The following is a 16,006-nucleotide window of genomic DNA, read 5'->3' on the forward strand; positions in this document are numbered from 1 at the left end:
AATGCAAAATAATCAAGAGGGGGAAGGACCGCTTGGGTCAACAAACACACATGGCAGCAAAGGAGTGGAGCAGATGACAATTTCACCACAGCAAGGACTTCCAAATTTGGGGAGGGAATGTGGCAATCTATGGGAAGGCTTGAATGTAATGAGGATAAAAGGAGAAGGGAAGGATCTAAATAGAATTCAAAGAAAAAAATTTTGAGAAGGAAGAAGAGAGAGAGTTCCAGCCTCTCAGAAGTTGGAGGGATTAGTTAGTTTGTTTGAGTCTTTGGTGTTTCTTGAATCTATGTTAATTCCATTGTAAAGAACTTTTATTGTAATTCTGGAAAATCTTTTCAATACAAGCATCAGTTTACAAGTATTGTTATGATGTTTGAGTACATTTATCATTCAATACAACAGTAGCTACATTGCATAAATTCCATATTTCTGGTTCCAGTATTAGTCCAGTAACAGGAGTGCAGCAGCAAGGAAGAGCAGCACATAGATCAGCATCTATTTCATCCCCAAACACATTACAATCTCCAGCAAACATCCTGATACCACTAATCCAGCAGCAGTGAAGGGCAGCTTCAAGGCAGAACTCCAAATCTGTGACACCCTGCCACTGCATTTTTGACATGGTAACATGATGAAACCCCAAGTTGTGAGGCAATGATCTAGTGGTCTGTGGCCTTAACCGTTGTTAGATTTTCTCCTAGTCACTAGTTGTTTGGTGTTAGTGAACTTAAATTTTCTGACTCTGTGCCTAGAGCATCTACAAAAGAAGGAAATAATCTTCCAATGGTCCTGCTCATTTAGAAGAGGGGTTGAGAGTTTTTGGATTGCATCTTGAAGCCTTCGTAATACCATTCATACTTACGTAGAAAGAAGATCTTCTTGTCAATTTTTAGGATAACATATACTTGTCTATCTCTCTTTTTGTTTTTTGTTTCTTTTGGGTAAGTTTCTTTGTTTTTAGGATGCCACACATATGCAAGTCACTCAAAAATGGAGCTTCAGAAAGTGGTGAAGCAATTTTGGTGAGCACATGATATGTTTCATCTGCCATTAAGGCAGCTTACTTCTTGTAGCACGTTTTCACATCTTCTTGATGGAATTCATATTGTCAAGGGAAGAATATTGCTTGAGAAGAGACCTTAAGGTAAAAGCATTTAAGACTTACTGCGTTATACCAAGTCAGGTTAAGCCTCACTCTGTTGTCCTATTTTCCTCTTCTCAATTCATATGAGAGACTTGTTACACTTTAAACTGCATAAATTTGAACTTTGTTTGATAACTCACTGGCATTATTCTACTTTGTTGAGTTATAAAGCTCTCAAAACACATCATGTATGCTTCATCTACTTCAAAGATATTTTTAAATTTTCTTATAGGTTGATCTTATTTTATCCTATATTAAGAAGCATTAAACACATAAGAGAAAAGTGAAAAGGATTTTTGCAATCTCAATCTTTAAAATCTTCAGATTTTCTTTCTTTTGCTTTTTATTCCTCAATCAAATATTATTGTATACTTTAAATTGTTTCTTTTGACAGAGAGATCGTTAATTAGGGCCTATGCTTACAATTCCTACAAGATAAGATACCAAATGCAGAACAATCAAGAGAAGGAAGTACCGCTTGAGACAACAAAAACACATGGCAGCAAAGGAGTGAAGCAACAAGGACCACCAAATTTGGAGAGGGTGCGTGGCAATCTATGGGAAGACTTGACTGTAATAAGGATAAATGGAGATGGGAAGGATCCAAAAAGATTTCCGAAAAGAAAATTGTTGAGAAGGAAGAAGAGAGAGACTTCTAGTCCAGCGTCTCAAAAACTATAGAGTTTAATCTGTCTATTTGAGTTTTTTGTGTTTCTTAAATCTATGTTAATTCTAATGTAAGGAACTGTAGGATGGATCAATTGAACTTTCATTATAATTTTGGAAAATATTTTCAATACAAATATTAGTTTACAAATATTGTTTTGATATTTGAGTATATTTATCATTCAATACAATAGTATTATATTAAGAAACACAACTTTAAGAACTTTTATATTAAGAAATTATCTAGTAAGAACTTGGGATTATCATATCCAACAAACCTTCTCTGACAAAATGTACAAGTGGATAACACTTTTTAATCTCCACAAGTTCAAGAGATGAGATTTTAGAGTGTTTGTTTTTTTTTTTTTTTTTTTTTTTTTTTTTTGGGCTTTCTTTGATCTTGTAGAAGAGATATAAGCTTTGTTATCATCATAAAAATCTTAAAATTTACAAGAATTTTTATTCATTTGGAAATGTCTTATCACAATTGGAACTGATGTCATGCTGCCTCAGTAGATTTCCTTTACCTACATTGTTGCACTACCAGCATCACATTCCTCTAATCATCACATTAAGTTTACGATGTCATAGGTACACGGTGAGGCCTAAGTTTGTGAAGCAATGATCTAGTGGTTTATTCTTCAAAACTCTTTATATTTTCTCCCTTTTTTGCACTCGTGCTGTTGTTTGTGTTCTTAACTTTCAAACCCTGTAACCATATCACCTACAAAACCAAGAAAAATGAAACACGAAATTGACACAGCTATAGAAATACATGAGACAAATGATACAAGAGTACAATTGTGACTTACAAATATTTGAAGCAATGTAATGTGTTTTAATCTCATCAATTTGCTTCAAGAGATTTCTTGCCTTGTCTTCCCTTTTCTTTATTTCAACAAGTTGTCAAGTAACAAGAGACAAATATCAATATTTGCGTTGCAAATAGGCTAATCAATAGAAAATAACGTGACTTTGAGAGCAATCTTATTAGTAACTTACTTAAGGGATATGAGACTGTTTAGTTAAGTTAGTAAGGATTGGAACTTATCAAATCCTGTAAATTATACAAGCAGAACACCTTTTGATCTCCAAAGTATTTAAGATGTGATTTTAGAGATTTTTACTCGTAGTTTCTGCAGAAAATACGTAAACTTGTGATCATTTCAAAGATCTAAAAATGTATAAGAATTTGTTATCAAAGTTGGAAATGTCTTACCACCATAGAAACTGATTACTCACAAGTTATTGCAGAAATGTCATAAGCTGAATATCTTATTTGAGCCTTTCATTCAAAGTGACACGTAACTCTCTTGTAGTTGTGTGGAATTCATCTCGAAATTATTTTAAGATTCACCTTGACTGGTAAAACATTCAAATAAAGGAGACATGTTTTTCTAGAATAAAAGCGCAATAAAGGAGACAGTGTCGCAATAAAGCAGACAGTGTTGAATATGCTTACATGAAGTTAGAGAAGGAAAATTTTAAGCCTTTCCAATGATTCTTGCAACACTGAATCCACGCATATAGGGGTCCTGCATTGTGTTGTCTATATTGTGTAAGAAAACCTAAATTGCACAAGATAAGCTTCAAATCAATTAGATGGAAAATATTTCAACTTCTGCCTCTAAATGTTCCTCCCCTGAATTCAAAACTCACAAAAAAGACAAATCATAAGATTATCTAATCAGTTGTTGAAAGGTTCTCTCAGGAATTGAAAAATGAAACAAGAAATGAAGAATTTACTTTATTTAGAATCTCAAATATTGGAATTTTCCTAAGCTGAAAAAGTTTCTTCGGTTACCAATAAATTTATGAAAACAGAAAGACACCTCGGCACCAGGCAGTCAACTTCAAACACAAAACAGCAGTAGAGACCATCCAAACTGAAAGGCAAAAAATAATATCGCACAGCGAGAAAAAGAAACTGCAAACTGATTGTAGCTGGACCAGAATTGTAGAGGAAATTAACCAACATCATCTTGCTTAGTCATGGCACCAGCTAAGAGCAAACCAACAAGAACTACAAGTTCAGCAGCAGAAAATTCCTCCAGAAGTGAAAAGGCAGCCATAAATTCAGACACATTCGTGAAGGAACAGTAGGGAAAGTAATCATCTTGCTCCAAGAAAGCCATAAACCTGGATGTAGCAGCAAAGTCTTCTAACATGTGGAGAGGAAGAACCAACATCCACACAAAACAAGGCTTCAAACCTCCAAGCAGAAAGCAAATTGCTCCATTTCTGTAGCCGTGTTGCTGTTTGTGTACTTAACTTTCAAACTCTGCTACTAGATCACCTGCAAAACCAAGAAAAATGAATCATGAAATTGACAGTGTTGTAGAAATACATGAAACAAACGATACAAGAGTACAATTTCAACAAGTTGTCCTGAAGATCAATATTACAAATTTCTGAAGTGATGTAATGTTCTTTAACCTCATCTATTTGCTTCAGAAGATTTTTTGTCCTATCTTTCCTTTTCTTTATTTCAACAACTTGTCGAGTAACAAGGACAAGTATCAATATCACATGCCTTTGAGAGAAATCTTATTATGAACTTACTTAAGGAATGTGAGACTGTTTAGTTGGTCTAATAAGGGCTGGTACTTATCAGATCTAGCAATTCTTTTATAGTAAATTATATATGCAGAACACCTCCTGATCTCCAAAGTTTGTAGTATGTGATACTAGAAATTTTTACTCTTACAGTTTCTGTAGAAAAGACATGAATCTTTCATTATTTCAAATATCTCAAAAATGTATAAGAATATGTTATCGAGGTTGGAAATGTCTTACCACAATAGAAATTGATTGATCACAAGCTATTGTAAAAATGTCATAAGTTGAACTTCTTATTCGAGTCTCTTATCAAAGGTGACACGGAGCTCTCTTAAAGTTGTGTCGATTTCATCTCGAAATTCTTTCAATATTCGCCTTGAACATTAAAACATTCAAATTAAGGTGACATACTTTCCTGAAATTAAAGTGTAATGATGGTGGGAACATATACGAATAAGACTACACTAAAGGATCGAGAAAGAATACCTCATGAGCTTTGTTATATGAGCATTGACTGGTCATACTACTTTAGCAGGATATATAGAGGTCCATTACTTCGTTTTGCTCAACATTTGGTGGACTCCATGTCCAAATGCAAGAGTAGGGTACATAATATGCAATTAGATGTGTGAAGCAGAAATAACTTTTGATCTTGTTGAAAGTTTAAATATGCTTATATGAAGTTGGAGGAGGAAAACTTTAAGCCCTACAACAATCTCTGCAATGTTAATTTAAGTGTGCGGATCCTGCATAGTGTTGTTTGCAAAGAGAAAGTAAATAATGATTCCTTAAATGAGCTATAAAGTGTAAACCATAGATTAATAATGATGCATTTCACAATATGTCATTGCCATAAACAAAAACAATGACATAACAATAAAAATACCATACACACAAGCAGGAAAAATGCTGCTTGATTAACCGTTGCAACAGCTAGAAGATACAATCTCAGTATTGGAATTTCAGCAAGCAGACATGCAGTAAGTTTAGTTCCGGAAAACTTAGACATGCCAGGATTAGGTTCTAACAGTTGCTTGTCTAAGTTGGAGACAGTGGTACCTGAAGAAAAATGAATCAGAAGGAAAATAGTAGACCCAGATTTGGAAAAGAAAGTAGCAAGGATCTTTAGCTTATGTTTTTATCAAAAAATTGCAGAGATTGCTTACTTTTGATTACCTTAGAACCACAAAAGTTGAGACAATCTATGAGATGACAAAGTAGAGAAGTTTTGAAACAGAGGAACCACTTTCAATTTATAAGATCAAAATGCCATCCTCTACTTCTGAAACTAGAGAAATATTTTTTACTTGCTTCTTGCTGGAAAAAAATGATGAAATACTGAATTAAATTATACGTATTAAAATTCAAATTCAACCAGAAATGAGACTAACATGAAACATATAAGTACCTTAGTAAACTTCAATATGAGAATATTGTTGATAGCTCATAATTTTGTTATAGTCAAATATCTAACAAAAGAAAAACAAAAAGTTAGCGAAGTTTAAACTCGAGGCAAAGGAATTATTTTCTAAGCAACAAAAAGTATAAATAAAAATTGTAGAATGGTTTAGATGTTAGAAGTTTTGACAAGCCTAAAACCAAACAAGATCAATTTATAAATCTATTATTTAATTTAAGAATGAAAATAGCTCAACACTGGCCCCTAAACATTTTTGCCCTGAATTGTTGCCTTGAATTGTATAAGCATAGAAATAAAAGCCAAAATTATCAAATTTGCATCAAATCTCTTACCTCATACAAATTAAGCAATAATATCATCTAATCTTGTATTCAATGACCCTCTCAGAAATTGAAAGAATAAGTGTCTGCATAAGAGGAAACAGAAATTCAGAAAGAATTTATCACATCCTTGCATAAGGTGAAGATTTACTAGTTGCTCTGCTTCAGCAAGATATATAGAAGTCCATTATTAAGTTTTGCTCTCATCAATTGGCGGATTCCATATATATATATATATATATCCAAGATTAAGGTAGAAAATGTGTAATTTTACAATGTTAGATATATAAACACAATGTTTAATATGCTTACATGAAGTTAGAGAATAAAAATTTTAAGCCTTTCTGATGATTTCTACAACATTGAATCTAAGCATAGCAGTCCTGCATTGTGTTGTTTACATTGAGTAAGTAAACAATGATTCCTTAAATAAGCTATAAAAATCTGTTGTTGAAAGATCCTCCCAGGAAACAAGAGCATGAAGAATTTACTTTATTTAGAATTCCAAAAAACTGGAATTTTCCTAAGCTGAAAGTTTCTTGAGTTACCAATAAATTTTTGAAGTTAGAAATGTTGGATTAGAATTAGAGATACAAGGTATTATGTTAAGTTGATTAAAGTTAAATGAATTACCTGGACACACTATAATTGAGAGATTCTTGTTGACCATCAGCTGCCAAAGTTCAAATTAGATTAATAACTTCAAAATAAATAGAAAAGATATTGGATTAAGCAAACATCTGGACAATAGTAGAGGTGCCATCAAGACATTTTACAAACCTTTGATGAAATTAGAAGAAATCAGAGCTCTCATAATCATCTGGACTATTTTAGAGGTGTGACTCCTTTGAATTGTAGATGAATTTGCCATCTATGTAAACTTTAGGAATTTGAGCAATCTTTGAGGAATATTTTCCCTTAACACTTTTCCATCGTCTTTTAAGCAGTGGACACTTTATAATTTCTAAAGACTGAAGTGAGGATGGCAGGGTTTGCAGGGATTTGAGCTTTGGGCATTTCTCAATTGATAAATATTTAAAGTTGCCAAGATCGGGAATGGATTTGAGGTTTGGGCAATCCACAATCCTCAATTTTTCATGAGAGGTGTGACTGCTCAGACTTGGAATTAATTTGATTCTTGGGCAATTGGAAATTTTGAAAAATTTAAGAGAGATGAGGTTGCTCAGATCTTGGATTGATTCAAGCTGTGGGAGATTAGCGATGTTCAACCTTTCAAGAGAGGTGAGGCCACTGAGACTTGGAATTGATTCAAGCTGTGGGAGATTAGCGATTTTCAACCTTTCAAGAGAGGTGAGGCCACTGAGACTTGGAATTGATTCAAGCTGTGGGAGATTAGCGATTTTCAACCTTTTAAGAGAGGTGAGGCCGCTGAGACTTGGAATTGATTGAAGCTGTGGGAGATCATAGATCTTCAACCGTTCAAGAGAGGTGAGGCCGCTGAAACTTGGAAATGATTCAAGCTGTGGGAGATCATGGATCAGCAACTCTTGAAGAGAGGTGAGGCCGCTGAGACTTGGAATTGATTCATGCTGTGGGAGATCATAGATCTTCAACCGTTCAAGAGAGGTGAGGCCGCTGAGACTTGGAATTGATTTGAGCTGTTGGCACTCCTCAATGTACAACTCTGTAAGAGAGGTGAGGCCGCTGAGATTTGAAATTAGTTCAAGCTGTGGGAGATTTTTGATTCGCAACCATTCTAGAGAGGTGAGGTTGGTGAGGTCTGAGATGGATTTAAGCTGTGGGAGTTCTTCAATTTGCAACTCCTTTAGAGAGTTGAGGTTGTTCAGGTCTGAGATGGATTCAAGCAGTGGGAGTGAAATGATATCCAACCTTTCAAGAGCGGTAAGGTTGGTCAGGTCTGAGATGGATTTAAGCTGTGGGAGGGATGATATTTCTAACTTTTTTGGAGAGGTGAGCATTCTCATTCTCATTCCCATTCCCTTGTCATCTTCACATTCATTAATTAAGAGTTGTCTAAGGCTGGTGGGAACACCTTCTCTCACCGACAATTTTGGACATCTATCTATTTTAATATACTCAAGGCAAGGAAGATGGTGTAGACCTGAAGGTAAGGATTCAAGATTTTCACAATCCCCTAAAGTAATATTTTTAAGACACGTGTTATTATCAAAGGACTCAGCAATTGACTTTAGCTCTGGACAAAACCAGATATCGATGGATGTAAGTGCCTCAGGGAGGTACTCATTTCTACTAGATGATAATGTTTCCAGCACTTTGCAACTATTAACATCTAGTTGGTTGAGTGTCTCAGGTAATGGACCATCTAATGATATGCACTTGAGAGATTCACACCCAATAATCCGTAAGCGTTCAAGAAGAGAAACACTTAAATCCTCCAAAAATTCCAGCAATTCACAATAGTAAATTTGCAGCGATTTTAGAGATAAAGGTAGCATGCCCCTTCTAATATATCTTAGATTCTGGCACTCAGTAATCTTAAGAGAATTTATATTGGAAAGAAAATTTGTGTTTTCTAAATTTTGCCATGATTTCATAATCTCTTCATCACGAACAATCTCCAAAAGATCTACTCTTTGAGAACCTTTCTTTAATTTTTCTTTAACCACCGAAATATTTGCAAGATGTTTAGAATCCAAAAACTTAAAATCAATCGAACCATCATTACACACCATTCCTTCACAATCATCAATTTCTAATTTGCAATGTACTGGATAATTTGAGAATGAGACCACCAACTTTGGACAATAGTTAATGACAAATTTTTCCAATGAAGAAAGACGATCAGGTACTTTTCCAATAAGTTGGAGACATCTTTTAATAGAAAGCACACGCAGCTTAGGGAAAATTTCATTTCCTCTCGAGCAGTCCCAATGCTCCAATTCTTCCAAATCCTCAAAATGAAGAAATTCTAATGACTTGAAAGGTGTTTGAAAATCTATTCTTTTTAGCCTTGTCATCTCTTTAATGGTTAAGTCTTCAAGTGAGCTCAACATTTTAAGTGAAGGCAAAGATGTGCACCTCTTACATTCTTGTAATTTAAGAACCACCAAATTAGAGAGCCATGACCAATCTCCTAACCAAGATGGAAAACTTTCACCACCATAGCCTCTAATTGTGAGTTCTTTTAAATTGCTAGGAGGCTTTAGCTTGTCAAGTAGCTTCATTTCTACATCCACTTTTGAGTTTTCTTCATATTCCCATTCTAGTAACAACACTTTTAGGTTGTTCGTACTACTTAGTATTTGCCCCTGTATTTGATTTGGATCTATCACATTCTTTAATTTTGAAATGTGAAGCTTTCCTTGAAGAAAACTTAAGCTCTTCAAATCTTCTAAATTAGAACCTGTGTTCTTGCCCACAACAAAATTTGACAAAATTTGAAGATTTTTCAACTCTTTCATTCCATATGGCATCTCTTGCAATGAATTTTGGCCACTTATATCAAGATGACATAGATTGGTCAAATATCTCATGTTGGAAGGTAATTTCATGAGATAAAAACAATCTTTCAATAACAAAGTTTGCAAGTTAAATAATTGACTTATTGACTTAGGCAAACTTCTTATCAAAGTATTAGAGAAGTTGAGATACCTTAAATGTATCATACCTCCAATTGAATTAGGTAAATAGATGATGTTGTATCCTTCAAAAGATAGTACTCTCAACATTTCTAACTTCGGCATCAAATCAAAAATAATTGTAGCACTAATACAACCTCTATATTCATGTTCCATGCTCAAAAATGTTCTTAGACTTTTTGCTTTTTCCAAGGCTTTAAATTTATTTTTTCCAAGAAAAAAATCAAAATCATAACTGACATGATGAACCTTTTCCAAATTTTCTGGTAGTTCAACAATATTTTTCTCATATCTAAAATTGATTCCTTTAAAAACCAATTGAGCAAGATCATGAATAAGATCATGCATAACATATTTAGAACTATTACTACTCAATTGTTGGAAAAGCGACCTTGAACATAATTTATGAAGACACACACTTGCCTCATCCAGTTGCTTATTTGATGGTTGAACAAAACCTTCCGCAATCCATAAAAGTGCAAGTTCCTTCTCCTCAAATTCGTAATCCTGAGGAAAAATTGCGCAATAGCCAAAACATCTTTTTAGATTCGGAGGAAGATAATGATAGCTTAGCTTTAATGCTGGGAGAATGTGATTCCTTTCATCAGATGTACTCCATATTTTGCTTTCCAATATATTTTCCCATGTGCCGCTCTGCTCAAAGCGTAGAAGACCACCGAGGGTCTTTGCTGCCAGTGGTAGCCTGCCACACCTTTCAACAACTCTCTTGTAAATTGAATCCGAAATTTGATTAGGAACAGCAGCTGCACCAGTCCCAAATGCATGCTCCTCAAACAAGGACTTACAAGCTTCGTCAGATAAAAGCCCTAATCGATGAGTATGAGAGCATCTTATTTTTTGTGCAACATCTGTATCGCGTGTTGTCACAATCACTGTGCTTCCAGGTGCACCAGCTGTGAAAGGAGACATGAGCTGTTCCCAATTCTTGTACTCCACCTTCCAAATATCGTCTAATACTATCAAGAATTGCTTTCCACTTACTGCCTCTTTCAACTTAACTTGCACTTCATTCAAATTATAATTATTTGGATCAAAGGATGAGACTTGCTGAAGAAGTTCCTTTGAGATTTTGAGAACGTCAAAGGTGGTTGTGGTTGAAACACACACCCACGCTTTTTTCTCAAACTTGAAATCTTCCAACTCCTTGTGGTTGTACACAACCCGAGCAATTGTCGTTTTGCCGATCCCTCCCATGCCGACAACTGCTATCACTTGAAAGTTGGTACCGCTTTTCACCATTTTCAATAGTTCGGCTTCATCTTCATTTCTGCCATAAACAACTTGTTCAGGTGGGACGCTTGAAGTTTCCTCTGGTTTTTGCGGTGCAGAGACGTTAGTTGGTGGCAGTCCAGAAAGCTCCAGCAACTTAAGTTCTTCTGATCTTTTCCCACAGAGTTGTTCCAACCGGCTATTGATTTCTTTGACCTTTGATCCCATCTTGAAAGCAAACGAACGACTGGGGAAACAAGCAGGGAGGCAGCTAAATCCTCTGCTGGAACTAGCCTGGTGTCGCAAAGCTTCGTAGGCCAACTCATCCAGTAAGTCCTCAGCATCATAAGCCCAATGTTGAAGATTGTCAAGCCACTCTTTGACTCGTTTATCCATCAGCTGCCTGTCTTCTGCATTGCGAAGAAGGTCTTCAACCATCTGCAACTTGTTCTCCAGCTTTTTGATCTCTGAATCTACCCCTCCGACAAGTTGCCGGGCAAAGTCCCGCACTTCATTGGACCCCAATATCTTAAACAACCCCTTAACGAGTTCGGAGACGACCGGCTCAAGAACGACTTCCATGGTTCGATTGTTGGAAATAAGGAAAGATTTAAGATTGTAACAAGAAGAGAAGAATGTGAGAAAGAAAGAGAAACTTGTTAATTTTGTGTTTTAAGAGTGCTCAAAATAAAAGAATGTTTGAGTCACAAGTCATTCTTAGATAAATACCTTACTTATTCTTGAGATAAAGAAGGAAAGGAATCTTTCATGATCATCAACTTTGGGTTGTTTGATTGTGATGCCAACTCTACTTTTACTTGCCTCCTCCTGTCGTCTACAGGCCATGCCTTGTATAAAATAAAAATGAATAGAGAATCATTCTTTGTGTCTTTCCTCAGCCATTTTGGTTTCTTCATCCTTAATCATTCTTCATAATTCAGTCTGTATATATTTTACATGGAAAGGACAGTCTTCTTATATACCACTCCTCTGCTTTTAAATTGTACAAAGCAAAGGAGATTCTCTGCTCGCTCTCTGTTTATAAGATTTCACTGAGAATTTTCCCTTTCTCAATTAAGCCATTTCTGGCTGTGCTATATAGGCTTGTTTCCAATTTTAACAAAAGGGTTAACTTATTAGAGGTTAATGAATGTTTGCAATTAAGGCTTGTCACTACCCAAAGCTTCAGCATCATTGAAATGGTGGTGGCTTAATAACAAACAGGCAGTGCTTTAACATGTTTATTATCAAACCTTTTTCTGCCTAATTAGCCTGAGCTTTTATTGGTTAAAAGAAGTATATAAGATTAGTGAAAGAAAGCCATAAGACAATCACACACACAAGAACACCTAATTTACGCGGTTCAGAAAATTTGTGCCTACATCCACGGGAGATAAGTCAAATGACAAAAATGGAAATAATAATACAAAGTCTAAGGCACTCGCATTAAACCCTAACCCAAACGCAAAACTGTTTTACACCCTTATCTCTCTCCCACTTTATTTACACACAAGTTCCAAAATATGAAATTTTCTTCTGCAGTCTTTTTTTTTCAATTATTAAACAAGTCCTCATAATTTCCAAACACCATTCATGAGTCAAACAACATTATAAACAGAGAAGCCTGCAATTTTTCCCCACCAGTGCAAATATTCCTCGTCATCACAATTAGTTCATGGTACCATGGCAACATGAAGAAGCCCCAACTTTAAGAAGAAGCAATGATCTAGTGGCTTGTGGCGTTGATTGTCTTTATATTTTCTACAAATCTCTACGACATCAGTCTTAATGAATTTCACTTTCCAACTAAGTGGCTACACTACCTGCAAAACAAAGAAAAAGTATGAAATGTTTTAGGCCCAACAAAAGCAACTTTGAGAACATTCTTTAAAGAAATTACTTAGGACTTGAGACTGTTCAATTGATTTGTTAAGGACTTGAGATTATTTTACCCAGTACTTACCTTGATTTGATCTTACCATATGAATGCTGGTAACACATATGATGGATGTGCATCAAATTTCGATGAAAGAGTTTGGACAGAAGACAAATCTGAAACTTCTCCAAAACTGCTTAGTCCAAGTTCATTTGTATGGATACCTCCAGTGGTAAATACTGATTGGATTTCAGCTGCATTGGCTCCCTTAATATCATGGTGAAGGGAATCGTCCACAGCAATAGAGTGTTTAGCATCAACACCGACTATGTTCATCGCTGATTTATATATTATCTGATGAATTATTACAAAGGTGATAAAGCAAAGTCAACTGTGCACGTACAATGATACGCATAAAAAACATAAATAACTGAACAATTTTTCTAATTAGATCAAAACTAAGAGATCCAGTGACCTTATCAGGCTTGCCCATCCATCTCACTTCACCTCCAAGCTTTTGGATGCCAACGTACCTAGAAGGATCAACAAAATTTACATCTCAATTGGTAGGATAACAAAATTCCAAAATCTGCAATTTATATATAGAGAAATTCCTGGTTCTGTACAACAGGCCAAATTGTGAACAAAATCACCGGCAACAGGTATAAAAATGTCACAACACAGTCAAAGCTGCCATCTCAGGGCAAGCTATTTTCCTTACACAATGTCGCGGTGTACTAAAGAGAATAGAATTTACCGGGCATAACATGCAGAGCCCTTGCCTCAACAGTCACATAATCTAGATTGGCTACAATCATTAGAATTTTCTTAGCTGCACAAAGCTCCAATATTTTTTCAAGATCATCAAGACTAGTAGGATGTGTGTCTCCTGAAGGGAGCCCCAAAGCTTTAGTACTATGGTCCAAAATAAACTCAGCTTCTTCTACATCCTCTACAACTTGAAGGCCAAGCCCCTACAGCAAGAAATGATTGAGATATGTATGAGCATATTGAATTGACTATTAAGTGGATATACAAACAATCACAAAAACCCAAATAAAGAAATTTTGCTCATTTTGAATGAACTAAATAAAACAGGGGAGACCATCTTACAATACTACAATGATTATATTTATGATAAATGAGTAGAGCACCTAAATATGTTTAGACACTCAAAATTGGAGGCACATTCTTAACAACCAGGTCACGACTTTACCTATTTCCCAAAAGGTCACTTTTTTTTATTTTGGTTGCCTTTGCGAGTGACGGTTTCAACCCTCTGATAATTGCCAATTTAAACAAGTTGAAAATGGTTTATTCTTTAAACAAGGATTTATAGTAAGAACCTTTCTTAAATTAATGCTCCTCGATTTCTTTATTTTCAAGTACCTTACATCGATCAAACAAGAAAAGAGAGAATCCTAGGTAGTTGCATGTCATTGGAATTAATTGAAGCACCAAGAGAATTAGAAGAAAAATAGCTATAAAACTCCAATACTTAGCATACCTCACAGCATATAGCACCACAATCACACCAAGTCACATGAATGCATGACCTTCCGAGTGTTGCAAACCAAGCATCGTCTCTCCTATTTATAGTATAATATATGAGAAAAAAATGAGATGTACTATACAACTCTAAACAATGTAGAAAAAGCCAACAAGACACATGTCATCCAGAGGATGAAATATAAATGAAAAACAATACCCTGAAATAAAATTTTAGTGAGAAATGAAAAAAAATAGTAATCAGAAACACGTAAGGAGAACAAGTTAAGAGAGTAGAATCAATGTGAAAAGTTTTTTTTTTTTTTTGCTAAGCTATCAATGCGAAAAGTTGAGAGAAGAAAAATGGTCTTTTGATAAGCACCGATCATGAAATAGATGAATCACTGATTATAGTTCCCCATTCAAAAATAACGTGTCCATTGAACCACCAGGAAGGCTGATTTAAAGTGTGTGCTAAGAGAAATGAAATGAATACACCTAACAATACACAACCCAAAAATTTAAGTTGTCGGACCATCATTAGTATCCATACAAAATATAGCTATACATACAAGCTTTCTTACAAATTGATGTGAAATAACATGCTTGCGCATAACAATAAAGCTTAGAAAAATTTCGATGCATAACTACTGCATGATTGCTCATCTACATGAATGAACAAGTTTGTACAAAAAATTTACACATAGCATTACTCTTCACTATCCATAGTGCCAAAAATACAAACAACAGGTTCAACGTAATTTATAAAAACTAATGTGATATGATGTGATCAGATGAAGCATAACAATGAAGTTAATACACTTCGACATGTCTCTACTGCATGATAATCATTTTATATATATATATATATTTGCTCTTTTCAAAATGTATCTTCCTCATTGTGGGTCATTCTTACAAGTAAGAGTGAATTCAAAGTAAAGTTGAATTAACTAGAGTCAATTTAAGCGTGACTCAAATATACAATAATTAACTCAAACTTAACTTACTAGAATTGACAAACAATGATCTCAAAGAACAAAATGGTAATATAAAAAAAGGAGAACTGTAAATAAAGAACAAAAAGTATTAGAGAAAAAGAAGAATCCTCAAGGGAATAAAAAAAGATTCAAAGACATTAATCTTAAGCTTGATAAGTTGAAATTATTTTAACTTAAATTTGACTTATTAAAATCGAACATCAAACTTAATTTGAATAAATTTAATTTAAATTTATCTTTACTTAAAATATATATTATAGACTTATCACATCATTCATATATTAATTAAATTTTATAATAAATGAAAAATAATTTAGGTATAATAAATAAAAAAAGATTCCAGCTGCATTGGCTCCCTCAATATCATGGTGAAGGGAATCGCCCACAGCAATAGAGTGTTTAGCATCAACACCGACTATGTTCATCGCTGATTTATATATTATCTGATGAACTATTACAAAGGTGATAAAGCAAAGTCAACTGCACACGTACAATGATATGCATAAAAAACATAAATAACTGAACAATTTTTCTAATTAGATCAAGACTAAGAGATCGAGTGACCTTATCAGGCTTGCCCATCCATCTCACTTCACCTCCAAGCTTTTGGATGCCAACGTACCTAGGAGGATCAGCAAAATTTACATCTCAATTGGTAGGATAACAAAATTCCAAAATCTGCAATTTATATATAGAGAAATTCTAGGCTCCGCGCAACAGG

At 34.7% G+C, this 16,006-nt stretch overlaps 3 protein-coding genes across 23 annotated transcripts in view; 1 reads left to right on the plus strand and 2 right to left on the minus strand.

Moving 5' to 3' along the window:
- The window catches only part of LOC123220657 (protein ALTERED SEED GERMINATION 2-like), an 89,906-nt gene that overhangs the window by 40,884 nt on the left and 33,016 nt on the right, over window positions 1-16,006 (plus strand). The window lies entirely within an intron of this gene.
- LOC123220605 (putative disease resistance RPP13-like protein 1) overlaps window positions 1-16,006 on the minus strand; it is a 95,521-nt gene that overhangs the window by 36,449 nt on the left and 43,066 nt on the right. For 3 of the 19 annotated variants that reach the window (XM_044643015.1, XM_044643001.1, XM_044642984.1), the window contains 5 exons: window positions 3,276-3,348; window positions 3,056-3,175; window positions 2,816-2,949; window positions 2,626-2,701; window positions 2,214-2,537 (listed from right to left, as the gene is read on the minus strand). The gene's annotated coding sequence lies outside the window, so the exon portion shown is untranslated. Of the gene's footprint in view, window positions 1-2,213; window positions 2,538-2,625; window positions 2,702-2,815; window positions 2,950-3,055; window positions 3,176-3,275; window positions 4,110-4,609; window positions 4,748-4,858; window positions 5,690-5,780; window positions 5,842-16,006 lie in introns of those variants that run through there. The other 16 variants (XM_044643019.1, XM_044643021.1, XM_044643025.1 and 13 more) reach the window with 16 other exon arrangements.
- LOC123220850 (putative disease resistance RPP13-like protein 1) lies at window positions 3,781-11,505 on the minus strand. Its single transcript, XM_044643441.1, has 3 exons — window positions 7,158-11,505; window positions 5,259-5,431; window positions 3,781-4,068 (listed from the first exon to the last, which is right to left on the minus strand). Exons 1-3 carry the CDS (start codon window positions 11,503-11,505, stop codon window positions 3,781-3,783), a joined length of 4,809 nt encoding a protein of 1,602 aa, XP_044499376.1.

The sequence above is a fragment of the Mangifera indica genome, chromosome 7 (assembly GCF_011075055.1).
Source record: "Mangifera indica cultivar Alphonso chromosome 7, CATAS_Mindica_2.1, whole genome shotgun sequence".
Classification (NCBI taxonomy): domain Eukaryota; kingdom Viridiplantae; phylum Streptophyta; class Magnoliopsida; order Sapindales; family Anacardiaceae; genus Mangifera; species Mangifera indica.